The sequence below is a fragment of the Lissotriton vulgaris genome, chromosome 3_1, assembly GCF_964263255.1.
Source record: "Lissotriton vulgaris chromosome 3_1, aLisVul1.2, whole genome shotgun sequence".
NCBI classification, from domain to species: Eukaryota; Metazoa; Chordata; class Amphibia; order Caudata; family Salamandridae; genus Lissotriton; species Lissotriton vulgaris.
In genome coordinates, this window is record NC_141689.1 from 1743039302 (window position 1) to 1743058483 (window position 19182).

At 49.4% G+C, this 19182-nt stretch overlaps 1 protein-coding gene across 1 annotated transcript in view; it reads left to right on the top strand.

Moving 5' to 3' along the window:
* The window catches only part of NAA15 (N-alpha-acetyltransferase 15, NatA auxiliary subunit), a 778287-nt gene that overhangs the window by 241731 nt on the left and 517374 nt on the right, over nucleotides 1-19182 (top strand). Inside the window, exon 3 of the mRNA XM_086962172.1 lies at nucleotides 18284-18388. Coding sequence (XP_086818298.1) covers nucleotides 18284-18388 — 105 coding nt within the window. The remainder of the gene's footprint in view (nucleotides 1-18283; nucleotides 18389-19182) is intronic.

A 19182-nucleotide genomic window follows, 5' to 3' on the forward strand; every position in this document is an offset into this window, starting at 1 on the left:
TACGCGCAACATAATTACTTTGCACTCAATGCAACATACACTCCAAATACCACTCAGTACCACATAATTTAACACCACATATTTACACTCTACTGAATGCAACACACACTCCACACAATACCACTCAGTGCCACATAATTATATGCTACATAATTACACAGCACTCAATGGAACATACACTCCAAATACCTCTCAGTGCCACATAGTTATATGCATCATAATTACACTGCACACAATGCAACATACACTCCAAATACCACTCAGTGCCACATAATTACACACCATCAATATTTCAAGCTTTATTACAAATGCCACAAAAAGATGTTAATACTTCACTTCTGTTCTTGGATTTTCGTCACAATAAAATACACTGAACATGATCTTAACAAAGGTTATACACAAAAGTTTAAGCTATTGCCATTATAAATTACAGTAACTTTTATTTAAGTAATAATTATTTTAAAAAATTAAAAGCCATTGTTATTTGTAAAATCAATACATCTAAGTCATGTAAATACAACACATATTGTATTACAAATGCTATAAGTGTCACATTTGCGAAAGTCATAACTATTGGCATTGTAAATGACAAAGCTATTCATTTAGCTATTTTCAAAACCAACACATAAATAAAAAAATGTGTCATTTACAATACCAATAGCTCAAACTTTCCTAATGCGAGACCTATTGCATTGCAAATGCTTGTTGTGTTTTGGGAGTGATCTACAATTGGTACTCAGGAAGGAGAATTGGGTGTCTTGCTTGTTAGGCTGGTTTAGGTAAGGGAGTTTGATACCTCCTGGATCACCAGTGATTCCCAGTAGTGCATGTGAGAGGGAGAACTTACAATGCTGACAACCGCTCATGGGAGTGTCCGGGTGCAGTATCATACAGTATTCATCGCGTCTTGACCTAAGGGCTAGCAGGGTGTCCCTCGAATATCTGGGAGCTAAGATTTTGGGCAGGGGGGGTGGCCCCTGGTCCCGTCTGGTCGCAGACGGGCCCGCCTTTGGCTCGCCGCCGGCGTGCCCGCTGCGCTCGCCCGCTGCACGACGCGCACATGACCGTCTAAAATAGTGCTTCCCCAGGGTAGTTCCCGCCTCCGACCCGTCCCTGCCTTTACTCCCTCCACGTCAAACGGGACGAACCCGTGGTGGAACGGGGAGCAGGCGAGCAGAGCAACGGGCGCCAGTGAGGTGGCTATGAGGTAACACGTGTGTTCGAGGCATGTGGGCTGCTGAATTCATATCTGTGCATAGATCGCCGCCTAGTGTTGGGTCCGGATTATTGCACATTGTTGTCCTGGAAGAGTCTTCGAAGTATCACGAGATAGGTGGCCCCTCCCCTGGACTACAGTGCGCATGGGCATCGACTTCATCCTCAGATAGTTTTTTTCCGCCATTGGGTTCGGATGTCTTTGGGTTCCCTCTAGTCGGAATCGGAAAAAAAAAAAACTTCCTTAATACCAAAAGGTCTTTAGTTTCATCGTCGGTATAGTCTTGCGTTGGGTCTTAGTTATTCCAGCTCGGTGCCGAGCCAGATTCCCTACACCTGCGTGCTTTCGACGCGGAAGGCCCAGTCGACGCTTCAGACCCTATCGACCGTTCATCATGGAACGTAGTCCATTTAAGAGATGTCCCGTCTGCAACTCGAAGTATCCCCACATCGACGTCCACCCGGTGTGCAACAAGTGTCTGTCGCCGGACCATGATTAAGCCAAGTGTATGGCTTGTTCCCGCTTCAGGTCCAAGAAGACGCTTAAGCTTAGACGAGCTGCGCGCCAGGAGGCCCAGCATGCTGCACCGGCGCCTGTGGACATCTTCGATGCAGGGGATGTCGAGGAAGAATCTACCAGGGACGTCAGTGAGTCGAACCCCGCGTGGGACGTCGACGTCGACTAAGACTACGACGCGGATGCTGAAATGTTCGAAGCCGAGGAAGTCGTCGACGAGGTAGGAGACGACGACGGGGCCCTCAGGGCTATGGAGGATAGCTCGGACTAAGAGCTTCCTAAAACTGACACTAGGGCCGTGCAAATTCATGAGGCTCAGATCGAGGGATCGCCATTAGGCTTTACCCAAGATCTTACGATGGGTTCTACGGCCCCACCTTCGGGCTCGGCCACGGACATTGCTGCTGACCCGCACCCTGGCAAATCGAAATCGAAACTGAAAGTGAAACCTACGGTCTAGACACAAGACACTGCGCAGGTCCCGTCCTCTAAACCGAAAGTGCGCATCGCTTTGGTCGGATCCAAGGCCTCGGTGCCGAAGAAGCAGAAGGGTGTCGTCGAGCCGAAGGCTCAAGTCAAGGGCGTCGAGACGACGTCTGCCGCGCCGAAGACTAAAGTCAAGGTGGTCGAGCCGAGTGCGTCGGCACCGATGACGGTCGACACCAGCAAAGGACTCGGCGACCCGAAGAAGGCTCTCGGTGACACCGAAGAAAGGCCTAAGCGACCCGAAGGTTCTCGAGACTCAGCGTCAACAGGACAGGGCCAAGGGCGGCCCACCCAGAGAGTCCACTCCTGGTGAGACCTCAAAGGATTCAGTCGAGCCGGCGCGCCCATCCGCCGCTTTCACCAAGAAGGTGACGGACTCCCTACAGCGCATTAGGGACAAGACCTTATCGGTCGGACCGAAGGATCCTACGCTTCCGAAGCCGGTTGAGAAACTTCATAAGGCGTCCACGCACATTAATTTTACGTTGCCGCCGAAGATGGCGCCGAAAGCTTTCGCTCCTAAGGCGGTCGCCAGCGTCCCCGAGAAGGTTTCCTCGGCGCCGAAGTAGTCAACGTGGTCCCCAGCCCACAGCCTCGACTACATTCAGTGGACAAGCAACAAGAACACTTCATTGATGCCGATACGGGCAGGCTTTCCCTCCACAAGAGGAAAATTGCCCCAGAACGTCCAATGGAGTCCTACAAGATTCCTCTGAAGAAAAAGGACTCTGCTTCCACTCCTGCCTTGGTGGAACCACTTTCGCCACAGACTCAAAATGTTTCGCCCACTTACTCCGATGTGGACGCTGGGGAGGGCGATGATGAGGATGAGTACAGCTATCCTGCCTATACAGACCCTGAGGATACTAATGAACCCTGGGCCGCTGGTGCTGACCCAGGTGATCCTCATTCAGGACAAGACCCTCAACTATATTCTGCGAAGACGTCTCCTACAGAAGACTCTGCAGCTTTCAATGCCCTCATTGAACGGGCAGCTAACAATCACAACGTCCAGCTCCATGCTGACCCTGTTGATGTCGATTTCCTTTTTGATACCTTCTCAGTCTCAGAGAGGACTGTCAAGACTCTGCCTATGCTGAAAGGTGTCTTAAAACATGCTGGGGAGATCTTTAAGGAACCTACCAGGGCGAGGGTGATAAACCCTAGGATCGAAAAGAAGTATAAGCCGGCGCCTACCAATCCTACCTACATCAAAGGACAGTTGCCTCTGAACTCCCTTGTCGTCTCGAATGGCCGGAAGAGGGCTAATTCTCAGACTACGGGTGATGCTCCTCCCCCAGACAAAGAATCTAAGGTCTTTGAGGCATCAGGGAAGAGGGTAGCAGCACAAGCGGCCAACATCTGGCGCATTTAAGCGCTTCTGGCGAGGTATGACAGGGCACACTATGACATGCTGGAGACCCTGTGTAGGAAGGTGGATACCTGACTATGGTTGCCCCCAACTTTTTTTGCCTGGTGTTTTGCTGGTTTTCCAACTTAGTTGACCTGGGACCCTGCTATTCAGGACCCCAGGCCTACTGCTCTCTCTGTAAAATGGATTCCATATACCCTAGGTACATATCTAATTGGTACTGGGCCACCTTATCAGACCCTGTAACTCGGGGCATAGGTGTACCCAGGGCCTACCAGGGGCTGCAGCATGTATTATGCCACCCCTGGCTGGCCATCTAAATCTGACACAACTGGCTGCACGACAGCTGGGGCAAGGTGGTGTAATCACCATTTGCTTTAGATATAGTATACCTATATCTAACCCTAAAATGGACACACAGATTCCTATCAGTCACTCCTATGGCAGGCCTTGACAATCCTGAAGGCAGAGTGCTTGGAATCGTGTGAGATGGTGCTCTGGCATGAGCTGAGCCCGTTTGCAGCTTGCGGAACCAAGTCCTAATAGCTGTTCCATGATAACGCGTACCATATACTCTTAAGTGCATTATAATCCTCGCGGTTATATGCTATCTTTGGTATCGCTTTATCAAAACATGTCGAGTAAGCTGTCATACGAATTGGAATACTAACCCCTCGCCAATTCTGGCGACGGGGTTAGCATTCCACCCTTCTAGAGGGACACGACATGTATGTAACTGTGAACCCCGGTTAAAGTTAACTCAAGCCTCAGCATCACAAAATGGATGCTGCCACCACAGACACAAGTCTGACCCCCTGCAGCTGGGAGCCCTTCCAGCGAGGGGAGCTTGGACAAAGGGTTTCCTGTCGGGGGCGGTGCTAGCACCATCCCAGACAGGGTTTTGTGTATCCTGGGTAGGCAGGGCTTTACAGGAAGGTGACTGCAAGTGGCACCCCGGTTCTCACTACGCTTCTGCCGGCTAGAACCAGTTCCAGGGGCACACCAGCCCCTGAGCTGGGGAAAGTCCGGAATGGGAGAGGGGTGTAACCACCCCCCTTCTTGGTCCCACCCCTAGGGCAGGACCTAGTCGCGTACCCACCCCTTTCTTTAGGATAAAGGCAGGAGCGGGGACCCTTCCAAATTAGATCATCTTTGAATCAAGAAACTACTTTCTGCGAAAGGAACTCTCGACTCTTCTCAAGATTTCTCCCTTGTGGCTAAGGAGTAGTCACCCTGCATCCGCAGGCACCATCTAAGAACACTGCTGTTTACTGCACGTCCTTCCTCCGGAATCCGACTGACCAGCTCGACGAGACCCGGCTTCCCTGGCACCTCTGACCTCTACCTACCTCTACAGCTAAGCTGAGAAGCGTAGGTGCGACGAGACCTCGAGGGACCGGCCATCATCAGAACTGCACGACTTCTATCCAGCACGACTGCCGAGGGATCCTCTGGTGAGTGCTTTGGGGTCCGAGAAGCCCCGACCCTGAGCAGCTCCAGCACCAAAGACCAGCCCCCCGGCATCCACGAGATCTGCGTGGGGCCCTTCTGCTTTTTGGCTGCTCACCGCGTTGTCTGGCTACTAGCCCGCTGGCTTGTGGCCTTCCCGACGACGACCGACGACATCACCACTGCTAGTCTGGTTGCTCCAGACTGGCCCTTGCTCCCTTCCAAAAAAGGAGCGCCCCGGACCCTCCTGGTACACTCCAGACGCCATTTTAGGCCCACCGCGTGGGCTTGAATTTGCCAAGACTTGTTGCCCCAATCCTGGGTCCAGCGACGTTGACCGCATCAACCATCGTGGGACAGCTCGCACCTCCATCCTGGTCGCCGACAACGCCTCCTGGTCCGTGAGACTGCAGAGCCCAGCGTCGCCCACTCACCTGGTCGAGGTGACTCCATCCGGTGCCATCCTGGTACCCATCTGATCACTGGCTAGTGATTCAGGACTTGGTCCCCTCTGCTTACAGGTTTCTTCCATCTTCGATCCAGGCTTGGATCCATCGAACAATCTTCACTGGTCGCCTGCCAGCAACTCCTTCTTTCAGGCTCCTGGTTCGTCAACGAAGGTTTCCGACGTCTTTTCAGACCTATGCAGCCGCAGCCCCTGGGCTAGGTAACTTCGGCATTTCGGTGCCCCAGCATAGCCTCACTATCCAAGGGTCCAGATCCACTTTCGTTTTCAGCCTACCTTATCGGGTTCGCCCGAGAACACTAACTTTGCTTTTACTAGCCTCCATAGACTTTGTCCCGCATCCCGCGTGAGAGTGCACACTCTGCACCCGAGTCCCGTAGGCCTCCTACTAGTAATCTGAAGGTTCAGTAACGTAGTCCTAGCGACTCCAAAGCCTATTAGTCCAGTACTTACCTGCTAGTAATTTCGCATTCCACTTCCATAGTATATGGTTTTCCGTGCCCCTCGGGCATTTGTGTAAATTGTGCAACTTAAAGTATTTTCGTAAGAGTTTTGTTGTGTGCTTAGTACCCTGTCCTCATAAAGAGTACAGGGCTTTTGTGATCTAAATAAATACACTGTTTATTTTCATAACACTTGTGTGGTGTCCTTTCACTTGGTGTTCAAGGGGTATATGTGATGGTATAACAGCTGGCTTAACTCGCCCTCTAGAGTTTAGCCCGAAGACTGCTCTTGTCCATGCTACTAGGATAGCTGGTCTATCGGTTGACTTACAACCAATCATCAATAAGGGTTGTTTGGACTGATACATAGTGATCACTAGAATAGTGAGCACTGCATATCAGGCCAACTTCTCACACCCTGTTACAGCACCTGCCTGATGAATACAAGGAGACAGCTGAGATGCTTATTCAGGAAGGGAAGCTGATCTCTAATGCTTCCATTAAGTGCGCTCTGGACGCAGCTGACACCGCAGCCAGGGCTGTCAACACTAGTGTTATGCTACGACGACATGCCTGGCTGAGAATCTCTGGATTTAAGCCAGAAATACAAACCACCATCCTTAATCAAACAGTGAATCCAGATCACCTGTTTGGCCCGGAGGATGACACCACCTTAGAAAAAAATCAGAAGGACACTGAAACTGCTAAATCTATGGGTGCCTTGCAGTCCCAGCAGTTTCGGGGTGGGTCTTTTCATCGCTCAAGCACTAGAGGCGTTTCCAGAGGCCAGCTCTCCCAGACCACGCAGTACTACAAAGGCAACACTCAGTCCACGTACACCAACAAAAGTCGAGGTGGATATCGTGGTAACAGTGCCAAGGGCAGAGGTCGTGGAAACAACAACTCCAGATCCTTTGCCACCAACAAACAGTGACGCCTTGTCACTGCCCCCCGACCACGCAACATAGGTCGGGGGGAAACTCCAGCAGTTCCTGCCAGTCTGGAAAACCATCACCACAGACAGGTGGGTCAGAAAACTTATACAATACGGTTATTGTCTGGAGTTAGTATCCACTCCACCCAACATACCCCCAAGACACCGTCCTATGTCTGCCGAGCATTTGCACTTAATGCAGCAGGAGGTCATCGTCATGCTGCAAAAAGGAGCAATAGAGCTCGTGCCTGTGCAGGAAAGGGTCACAGGGGTCTGCTCACTGTACTTCTTGATACCAAAGAAGGACGGGTCCCTCAGGCCCATCCTGGACCCTCAACCAGTACATCCTGTCGTAGCACTTCCATATGCTGACCCTGCAGCAAGTGCTCCCGTTCAGTCGGGGGGATTTTCTCGCAACTTTAGACCTAAAGGATGCGTATTTTCACATTCCACTGCACCCATCACACAGGAAGTACCTCCAGTTCACCATCCAAAACCAACACTACCAGTTCAAGGTTTTGCCTTTCGGAGTCACCACGGCACCCAGGGTGTTCACAAAGTGCCTGGCGACAGTGGCGGCGCACCTAAGGAGACAGAACATCCATGTCTACCCTTATCTGCACGACTGGCTCATCCAGGCGAAGTCAGCCCAGCAGTGTGCCGCCCACATGTCCCACACCATTCACCTCCTTCACGATCTGGGATTCTCACTGAATTACCCGAAATCCCACCTCCATCCCGCCCACATACGGCAGTATCTGGGTGTGACGATAAACACTCTGGCAGCCACAGCACAGCCAAATTCAGTGACGGTCAGCAGCATTCAATCGCTGATTTATTTATTTATTCAAAGTTTTATATAGCGCGAACAAGATCCTTACAGATATCAGAGCGCTTCACAATGACAGGGTAGGGGCAGTAGGAATGAACAGAGGTAATGGGAGCAATGTAGTTCAGACCTCAACACTCGCTTCCAGCAAGAGTGTTCATGCAGTTGATAGGCATGATGGCCTCCTGCATCTCCATAGTCCCGCACGCGAGACTACATATGCGTCCGCTTCAGGAGTGCTTAGCACGTCAGTGGACTCAGGCGCACGGACAGTTGAAAGACCTAGTGTTGGTGACCGGTCGTGCATACAACTCTCTGCATTGGTGGAATCCACAAAACCTTTGCAAGGGACGACCGTTCCAAGAGCCTGTGCCACAGATCATCCTGACGACGGACGCCTCTCTCCAGGGATGGGGAGCCTATGTACTCCATTACACTGTGCAGGGACTATGGACGCAACAGCAACGGAAGATGCACATCAATGTTCTGGAACTGATGGCAATCTTCATGGCACTAAAAGCTTTCAAAGTACATCTGTGCAACAAGGTCGTGTTGATCCGGACGGACAACATGACAGCCATGTACTACATTCAGAATCAGGGAGGTACCCACTCTCCTCAGCTGTCTCATCTGGCTCAGAGTATGTGGAAGTGGGCCATTCAAAGGAACATCTTCCTCATGGCAGAACACTTCCCTGGCAAGGACAATCAGATGGCGGACCTGCTCAGCCGGTACAGCCACCAAATGCACGAGTGGGAGTTGCATCCATCAGTACTCCAACCGTACTTCCAAAAGTGGGATCATCCACAGATAGACCTGTTCGCCACATGGGAAAACGCAAAATGCCAAAGCTTCGCCGCCAGGTTTCCACACCCACAGTCGCAGTGCAATGCAATATGGATGAACTGGTCAGGCAAATTTGCGTACGCTTTTCCCTCAGCACCTCTGATACTGCTGGTGGCACGCAAACTCAAGCAGCACTCGATGACTCTTATCCTGGATGCTCCAACGTGGGCTCGCCAACCATGGTACACCACGTTTCTAGAACTATCCGTGGTACCGCATCAGAGACTACGCCTCACACCCAGCCTTCTGACGCAGATCCATGGCGACATTCAGCATCCAGATCCGCAACAGCTCAACCTGGCGATCTGGCTCCTGAGGTCTTAGAGTTTGGCTACCTAAACTTGCCTCCGGACTGCATGGACATCATCCCGGAGGCCAGGAAGCCCACCACTAGAGCATGCTACGCGGCAAAGTGGAAGCGGTTTGTCATTTACTGTGCAGACCACAACATTAACCCGCTAGATGCTTCTATTCAGAACATCATTTGGTATCTTTTCCATCTGTACAAATGTAATTTGGCCTATGCTTCCATTTGCATCCATCTCTCTGCGATGGCTGCTTATCTTCAAAACAGGCAGCACCTCTCTTTTCAAGGTGCCTGCTATTAAAGCCTTTCTGGAAGGGCTCAAGCGAGTTATTCCTCCGCGGACTCCGCCAGCTCCGGTGTGGAACCTCAATGTGGTCCTCACCAGGCTGATGGGTCCCCCCCTTTGAACCACTGCATTCATGCGAGATTCAATTCTTCACATGGAAAGTGGCTTTTCTTATAGCAATTACATCGCTGCGACGAGTTAGTGAGCTCCAGGCACTAACTATACAAGAGCCTTTTATTCAAATTCATTCCAACAGGGTGGTGCTTCACACTAACCCTAAATTCCTTCCTAAGGTAGTGTCTCAATTCCATATTAACCAAACTATTGAAATGCCTGTTTTCTTCCAAAATCCTGAGTCATTGGCGGAGAGAATGCTCCACACCCTTGACGTCAAAACGGCCCTGATGTATTACATTGAAAGGACCAAGGATTTTAGGAAAACTAAACAACTCTTTGTTGCCTTTGCGCCACAACACAAAGGTAACCCCATTTCCAAAGCTGGTATAGCTAGGTGGATTGTTAAATGTATTCAGATCTGCTATCTGAAAGCCAAGCGTACTCTCACCATTCCACCAAGGGCCCACTCCACCAGAAAGTTGGGGGCCTCCATGGCTTTCCTTGAAAATATCCCTTTGGAAGACCTATGTAGAGCAGCCACATGGTCTACCACACACACGTTTACAAAGCATTATTGTGTTGATGTGCATTCCAAACAGCAGGCAGCTGTAGGGCAGGCTGTTCTGAAAACACTTTTCCAAACTGCTGCAGCTGGCACGGGCAGCCGTAGCTAATGGAGGGACTGCTATGTATTCTATGCACAGATATGAATTCAGCAGCCCACATGCCTCGAACCGAATATGCTACTTACCAGTGTGCATCTGTTCTTGGCATGTAGGGCTGCTGACATTCATATCGCCCGCCCTCCTCCCCGGCGCCTGTAGCAGCTGCAGAATTCACACATACTTCTAGCATGGTCATCATTCACTTAGTTTCTCTCCATCTTGGTCACAATGGCTAAAAACAATCTGAGGATGGAGTCGATGCCCATGCGCACTGTAGTCCAGGGGAGGAGCCACCTATCTCATGATACTTCGAAGATTCTTCCAGGACAACAATGCTAGTCGGCAGTATCTTCATCATACCACCGCGAGTGCACCAGTGCAGTTGATCCAGCGAGTCCCTTGAGGAGCTCTGCGCTAAATAGTGCTTTCCCAGGGTAGTTCCCGCCCTCCGACCTCTGACCCGTCCCTGCCCCGCCTTTACTCCCTCCACGTCAAACGGGACGAACCCGTGGTGGAACGGGGAGCCGGCGAGCAGAGCATCGGGCGTCAGTGAGGCGGCTATGAGCTAACACGGGTTTTTAAAAGCAGTTTAAAAGTATCACAGTTACACACAATCCTTAAAATCCTTCGCTTTAAAATCCCTGCAGGTTCAGTGCAAATAAAGCTGTGCAACAATGCTAGTCGGCAGTATCTTAATCATACCACCGCGAGTCTTCCAGTGAAGCCAGTGGTTTGGAGCTTTCTTCTGGTTGGGAGCTGTCATCTGTGCCTGATGCCCCTTCAAAGGATGTTACGCCATACCACATGGTCATGAGGAAGGCTGCAGAACTTTTAAATTTAACTTTGCCTACAGTGGAATATAAATCCAATCTCTTGACTGAGGTCCTCCGTTCCCCAAGATCTGTTATCGAACCGTTGCTTCCCTTTTATGAAGCATTAACTGAACCTATTTTGGAGGTTTGGAGCGAAACTCTTACAGCTCCTGCAGTGGCTAAAAGTGTTGCACGGAGGTATAGAGTTGCACCTGGGAATCCTGAATTTTTATCCTCGCATCCTTTGCCTGAAAGTCTGGTTATTCAGGCAGCCTGTTCAAAAAAGACTGTGGGTGCATTCCCTTAGGTGCCTGGGGATAAGGAATCCAAGAAACCGGATCAGACTGCGAAGAAGTCTCTCTCTTCAGCAAGTATGGCTTTAAAATCGACTAATGCTACTTGCCTTTTGGGGAGATATATACATGCCTTGATGGACTCAGTACGGCTGTTGTATCCTAAAATTCAGCGGAAGGATTTTAATGAGATATTGGCCGATGCACAGGTGGCTGCTCGCCAAGTGATTCAGAGTGGGCTAGACACTGCTGATTCAGTTGCTCGCATCATGGGAACTGCTGTTGCCTCTAGAAGGGCTGCCTGGCTGAAGTCATCTGACTTTTCTGCGGATGTTCAGGATGCGTTGTTGGATTTGCCTTTTGATGGTGTTGGACTTTTTCGTAAAAAAGCTGATGAAGCTTTGGAAAGATTTAAGGACAGTAGGGCTACTGCCAAATCTTTGGGGCTGCAGACCAGAGGTTCATCATCTAAAAGGTATAGAGGTTTTGGACGTTCTTCTTTTCGTCCCTACCGTCAAGTTCAACAGCAACAGCGAAATCCGCTGTATAAGTCATACAGGGGTAAGCAAAGAGCTCGTCCTCTGGGATGTCAAGCCTCCTCCACTTCTTCCAACCCCCCAGCCACAGAAAAGCAGCCCTAGATCCGCCATTCTGGATCATGCGGGTCCTGTAGGGGGTCGGTTTACCTATTTTCTACAGGATTGGGAATCGGTTACATCAGGTCTTTGGATCTCAATCTCGTAGAAAATGGGTATGCTCTTCCCTTTCGGGAATTCCCTCCGAATTACCCTCCTTGCCAAGGTTTTTGCACGGAGGAACACCTGTTACTCCTGCAGGAGGAAGTCCAGAAACTGTTAAAGGGTGCCATAGAGATGGTTCCAGAGCAGGAAAGGGGTCAGTGATGCTACTCCCGGTATTTCCTGATACCCAAGAAGGATGGCAGACTTCGTCCAATCCTGGATCTCAGGATCTTGAACCTTTACCTAAAACAGGAGAATCTCAAGATGCTCACCCTTGTACAGGTTCTTCAGGCACTGATGATAGAAGACTGGATGGTATCAATAGACTTGCAGAATGCATATTTTCACATCCCTATTCTGCAGTCACACAGGAAGTATCTCCGTTTTACGGTAGGATCGCAACATTACCAGTTTGTGGTTCTACCGTTTGGTCTTACTACTGCGCCTCGAGTTTTCACCAAGGTGATGGCTGTGGTGGCGGCACATCTCGGGATACCGGTATTCCTGTATCTGGACGATTGGCTAATCAAAGCAGAATCTCCAGGGAAGGTGCTCCATCATCTGCAAATGACAACTCAGTTGTCGTACAGGTTGGGTTTTTCTATAAATGTGCCCAAATCTCACCTTGTGCCCTCCCACCGCAAAATGTTCATAGGTGCGGTACTGGATACAACTGTGTGTCGTGCATTCCCTCCTCAAAGGATTTTCGTCGTACAACAGTTGATTCCTTTATTTTTCAATGGAGCGGTCGTTCCAGTCCTGAAGGTTCTTCGCCTGCTCGGTCTGATGGCTTCCTGCATTCTGTTGGTCAACAATGCACGCTGGCACATGAGGGCACTCCAGTGGTGCCTCCGCAGGCAGTGGTATCAACACAACGGAGATCTCAGGGAGTCTGTGAGGATCTCCTAAGAAACTGCAGCCGATCTGACTTGGGGAGTTAAACTGCCTCCAGCTGTGGCCACGGTGATAACGGATGCATCCACTCTAGGGTGGGGTGCTCATCCAGGGGTTCTGGAGGTCAAGGGTCTTTGGTCTCCAGAGGAAAGGTTGTTTCACATCAACCTTCTGGAATTGCGGGCGATACGTTTGGCACTCAAGGCCTTCCTTCCCTTCACGGTCGGTCGGTTCAAGTCCTGACGGACAACACCACCGCGATGTGGTATGTCAACAAACGGGAGGAGTAAGGTCGCAGTGTTTCTGCAGCGAGGCTCGGCAAATTATCTGGCCGGAGTTCTGAACTTTCGTGCAGACAGTCTCTCGGCAGTTCTCAGCCGACCACGAGTGGAGGCTCCATCCGGAGGTAGTTCGTGACGTCTTTCGGACGCGAGAATGCTCATTGCCCGTCATTCTGCAGTCTCCAGTATCCGATGCAGGGAGCTTTGGGGACGCGTTTCAGTTGAGTTGGGACTCAAGACTCCTTTACGCGTTTCCTCCCATACCCTTGATTCTTCGGGTTCTGAGGAAGATTTGCCAAGACCGGGCCCAAGTCATATTTGTCCCCCCGTATTGGCCAAGAAGGGTGTGGTACACAGATCTTCTCCACCTCTCCTCGTGCCCTCCGCTCCGTCTCCCTTTCAGGGCAGATCTCCTCTCTCAGAGCAAATCTCCTCTCTCAGATGGAGGGGCAGGTTCTACACCCCCACCTCCAGACCTTACACCTTCATGCCTTTAGATTTAACGGGGCAACCTGAATTCCTTTTCTCTCCCACCTGATGTGGTGGATGTCATTCTATCGGCCAGGCGTGACTCCACCAAATCTATCTATTCATACAGATGGTCCAAATTTGTTACTTGGTGTGGAGAGAAATCTGTTGACCCATTGAAGGCTCGTTTATCTGATAAACTACAATTTGCTCTTTCTTTGGCGCAGCAAGGGTTTGCTGTTGCCACTGTCAAGGGTTATCTTTCGGCTTTGTCGGCTTTTCTTTGTTTGCCGGATCAGCCGTCATTGTTCAAATCTCCTGTGGTTTTAAGATTTTTGAAGAGCCTTACAAATAAATTTCCTCCTACTCCCTTTATTGTGCCTCAATGGGACTTAAATCTAGTGCTTACTTTCCTGATGGGTTCTCCTTTCGAACCTTTGCACAAGTGTCCCTTGAGACTTTTGTCTTTTAAGACTGTTTTCCTGGTTGCTATTACCTCGGCAAGGAGGGTAAGTGAGCTTCAAGCTTTTAGTTCGAAGCCCCCGTTCTTGACCATTCATGCTGAACGAATGGTTCTTAGGACCAGGGCTGCTTTTCTGCCTAAGGTGGTGACTCCCTTCCATCTAGGACAGTCTATTACCCTTCCTACCTTCTATCCTTCCCCTCACCCTTCCAAGGAGGAGGAGAGACTTCATCGCCTGGATCTTGAGAGGGCGGTGAGCTTCTACCTGGACAGAACCAGAGAGTTCAGGGTGGATGACCAGCTCTTTGTTGGATTTGCTGGCTGCAAGAAAGGAAAAGCTGTGCACAAGTGCACACTTTCAAGATGATCATACTATGCATCAAGATCTGCTACTCCCTGGCAGGTAAGTAAGGAACCTCCAGTGGGTATAAGGGCTCATTCTACTAGAGCAAAGTCTTCAACATCTGCTTTGTCTAGGGGTGTGCCTGTAGAGGATATTTGTAGAGCGGCAACTTGGGCCTCCCTCCACACTTTCGCGAAACATTACTGCTTGGATTCCGAGGTGAGGAGGGACGGCCACTTTGCACGTTCTGTCCTCCAGGTTTTTCTGGTATAGTAGAGTGGACACCCTCCTCCGGGAGTGGGGACTGCTGTGGGACTCTATTCACAAGGTAAGGAATCCACTGGCAGATGTATCTATCAGAAGAACAAGTTACTTACTGTAGGAAGGTGGATACCAGACTATGGTTGCCCCCAACTTTTTGCCTGGTGTTTTGCTGGTTTTCCGACTTAGTTGACCTGGGACCCTGCTATTCAGGGCCCCAGGCCCACTGCTCTCTCTCTAAAATGGATTACATGTACCTTAGGTACATATCTAATTGGTACTGGGCCACCTTATCAGACCCTGTAACTCAGGGCATAGGTGTACCCAGGGCCTACCAGGGGCTGCAGCATGTATTATGCCACCCCTGGATGGCCATCTAAATCTGACACAACTGGCTGCACGACAGCTGGGGCAAGGTGGTGTAATCACCCTTTGCTTTAGATATAGTATACCTATATCTAACCCTAAAAATGGACACACAGATTCCTATCAGTCACTCCTATGGCAGGCCTTGACAATCCTGAAGGCAGAGTGCTTGGAATCGTGTGAGATGGTGCTCTGGCATGAGCTGAGCCCGTTTGCAGCTTGCGGAACCAAGTCCTAATAGCTGTTCCATGATAACGCGTACCATATACTCTTAAGTGCATTATAATCCTCGCGGTTAAATGCTATCTTTGGTATCGCTTTACCAAAACATGTCGAGTAAGGTGTCATACGAATTGGAATACTAACCCCTCGCCAATTCCGGCGACGGGGTTAGCATTCCACCCTTCTAGAGGGACACGACATGTATGTAACTGTGAACCCCGGTTAAAGTTAACTCAAGCCTCAGCATCACAAAATGGATGCTGCCACCACAGACACAAGTCTGACCTCCTGCAGCTGGGAGTCCTTCCAGCGAGGGGAGCTTGGACAAAGGATTTCCTGTCAGGGGCGGTGCTAGCACAATCCCAGACAGGGTTTTGTGTATCCTGGGTAGGCAGGGCTTTACAGGAAGGTGACTGCAAGTGGCACCCCGGTGCTCACTACTCATCTGCCGGCTAGAACCAGTTCCAGGGGCACACCAGCCCCTGAGCTGGGGAAAGTCCGGCATGGGAGAGGGGTGTAACCACCCCCCTTCCTGGTCCCACCCCTAGGGCAGGACCTAGTCGCGTACCCACCCCTTTCTTTAGGATAAAGGCAGGAGCGGGGACCCTTCCAAATTAGATCATCTTTGAATCAAGAAACTACTTTCTACGAAAGGAACTCTCGACTTCTTCTCAAGATTTCTCCCTTGTGGCTAAGGAGTAGTCACCCTGCACCCGCAGGCACCATCAAGAACTCTGCGGTTTGCTGCACGTCCTTCCTCCGGAATCCGACTGACCAGCTCGACGAGACCCGGCTTCCCTGGCACCTCTGACCTCTACCTACCTCTACAGCTAAGCTGAGAACCGTAGGTGCGACGAGACCTCGAGGGACCGGCCATCATCAGAACTGCACGACGTCTTTCCAGCACGACCGCCGAGGGATCCACTGGTGAGTGCTTTGGGGTCCGAGAAGCCCCGACCCTGAGCAGCTCCAGCACCGAAGACCAGCCCCCCAGCATCCACGAGATCTGCGTGGGGCTCTTCTGCTTTTTGGCTGCTCACCCCGTTGTCTGGCTACTAGCCCGCTGGCTTGTGGCCTTCCCGACGACATCACCACTGCTAGTCTGGTTGCTCCAGACTGGCCCTTGCTCCCTTCCAAAAGAGGAGCACCCCGGACCCTCCTGGTCCACTCCAGACGCCATTTTAGGTCCACCTCGTGGGCTTGAATTTGCCAAGACTTGTTGCCCCAATCCTGGGTCCAGCGACGTCGACAGCATCAACCATCGTGGGACAGCTCGCACCTCCATCCTGGTCGCCGACAACGGCTCCTGGTCTGTGAGACTGCAGAGCCCAGCGTCGCCCACTCACCTGGTCGAGGTGACTCCATCCGGTGCCATCCTGGTGCCCATCTGATCACTGGCTAGTGATTCAGGACTTGGTCCCCTCTGCTTACAGGTGTCTTCCATCTTCGATCCAGGCTTGGATCCATCGAACAATCTTCACTGGTAGCCTGCCAGCAACTCCTTCTTTCAGGCTCCTGGTTTGTCAACGAAGGTTTCCGACGTCTTTTCAGACCTATGAAGCCGCAGCCCCTGGGCTTGGTAACTTCGGCATTTCGGTGCCCCAGCATAGCCTCACTATCCAAGGGTCCAGATCCACTTTCGTTTTCAACCTACCTTATCGGGTTCGCCCGAGAACACTAACTTTGCTTTTACTAGCCTCCATAGACTTTGTCCCGCATCCCGCGTGAGAGTGCACACTCTGCACCCGAGTCCCCTAGGCCTCCTACTAGTAATCTGAAGGTTCAGTAACGTAGTCCTAGCGATTCCAAAGCCTATTAGTCCAGTACTTACCTGCTAGTAATTTCGCATTCCACTTTTGTAGTATATGGTTTTCCGTGCCCCTCGGGCATTTGTGTAAATTGTGCAACTTAAAGTATTTTCGTAAGAGTTTTGTTGTGTGCTTAGTACCCTGTCCTCATAAAGAGTACAGGGCTGTTGTGATCTAAATAAATACACTGTTTATTTTCATAACACTTGTGTGGTGTCCTTTCACTTGGTGTTCAAGGGGTATATGTGATGGAATAACAGCTGGCTTAACACGCCCTCTAGAGTTTAGCCCGAAGACTGCTCTTGTCCATGCTACTAGGATAGCTGGTCTATCGGTTAACCAATCACCATAAGGGGTGTTTGGACTGATACATAGTGAACACTAGAATAGTGAACACTGAATATCAGGCCAACTTCTCACACTTACCTTTGGTGACGCTTTTTCTGGTAGATACAGTATCTGCCTGTGGATTCCTCACATGCCCACCTGCCTCCCCGTTGTCCACTCTTCTATACCTTAGATAATGGCAATGTTTTAATGTATATATGTTATTCTCAAAAGTAGTGTTTTATCCTACTTGAATTACTGCATTGTCTTTACACTGTGTGTGTTATCTTGACTATTGTATATTGTGTATATATCTACTGTTGTCGGTCCGTCCGTGTGCCTTGAAGGCACGGAAAAAAGGGCAGAACTGACGTCATCACGCCGGCGTGGGCCTATTATGGTGTCGGTGACGTCAGCGGAGTCACGCGCGATGCCGTGCCTTAGTGACGTCGTCCACGTCGGCGCGAAGCTATAAAAAAAGAATGTCCGAATGTTGCTGACGCAAGGGGATATTCACAAGGTGAGGAATCCACAGGCAGATACTGTATCTACCAGAAAAAGCGTTACCGAAGGTAAGTAACTTGTTCTTTAGGTCATACATCCACAAAAACATGTGTATTTATGTCACCTTCCTGAAAGTCTGCTTTTCATTCACATAGTCACTGCTTAGTAATTTGTTCAAGGATAAATGTCTGAGGAAGATTGTCTTATGAACCTGAGTTGCTTGTGTGTAGATATTCATGTAAAACGTTCTTCAGATTTGTAACTAAGCCACATCATTTTACTGAGGGGGTTTTGAAGTTGTAGATTACTTAAACACATACTGCATCCTATTCTCTGAGCATTCAGGCGCTTTGGCAATGGTGGAAGCGAGAAAGACACGCACAAACCACTGATGCTACAGGTAAGTAATGTTTTATTGACTTTCAGGCTTCTATTTTGGAATTTGTAAGCTGATACTTCTGTACATTCTGCATACCTTAATTGTTTTTTTTTTTCTATTTGGTTAATGTTTAAAGTTTTTGGATAATATTGGTAGTATGTTCTTAAAATTATTGCTTTGTTGACTTTAGAAACTTTGGCAATGAAAGGATTGACACTGAACTGCTTAGGAAAAAAGGAGGAAGCTTATGACTTGGTGCGAAGGGGTCTACGCAACGACTTGAAGAGTCATGTTTGTATCCTTTTTAAATGTTTCACTTGGCTTTAGGAGTCTAGCATCGCATTCATCTATGGTTTTTCACCCAAGTTTTTTTTAATTTAATAAAAGTGTGTCCTATTGTGGTTTTATTTAGAAGGGATTAGTATTTTAACATGCTATTTTGAAGTTATTCAATATTATTGTGATGGATCTAAAACATATTTTTCCCCACTGATAATTTGTCTAGCTAATGTTTAAGTGGAGAGTTCAGTAATTTAATTTTCTTTTAGGTTCTTGTATGATACAGGCCAGTTAAATTGATTAACATTTTTCTCAGCACTCTGTCCAGACATACATTTTGGATAGTAGAAGCTAACTGACTGAAATAAGTGTTGAACTGAAAGCAACACCATTGGCTCTTGCTCACCTTTCAGAAGATGGTGATTTTGCATCTGAAGTATAGGCACCCATCACATCTACCACTCTAGGTCTGACTTGAAGATATGGATATCTTCTAGACATCCTTCCACTTAATCATCCACATGTTCATCATAGTCACGTCAAGGCTAGACTTCTACTGGCTGCTTAAATTGGGCTTCCAAATAAGTATCTCTACAATCTAGAATGTAACCTGAACCATGCAATTTATTCTTTTCTCTGCACAAGCCTATCTGAGTTAAAACAAATATATATTATGTTGTCACTTGGCTAGCTGCTAAAGCTCACTAAACATGAAGTTTGGCAAAATGTTAGCATTTTTGTTTTGAAACATGGTAATTCCTGCTGGTTTCCCTCCCGTATCAACATATCTATGCTAAGGCTTGACCCCCT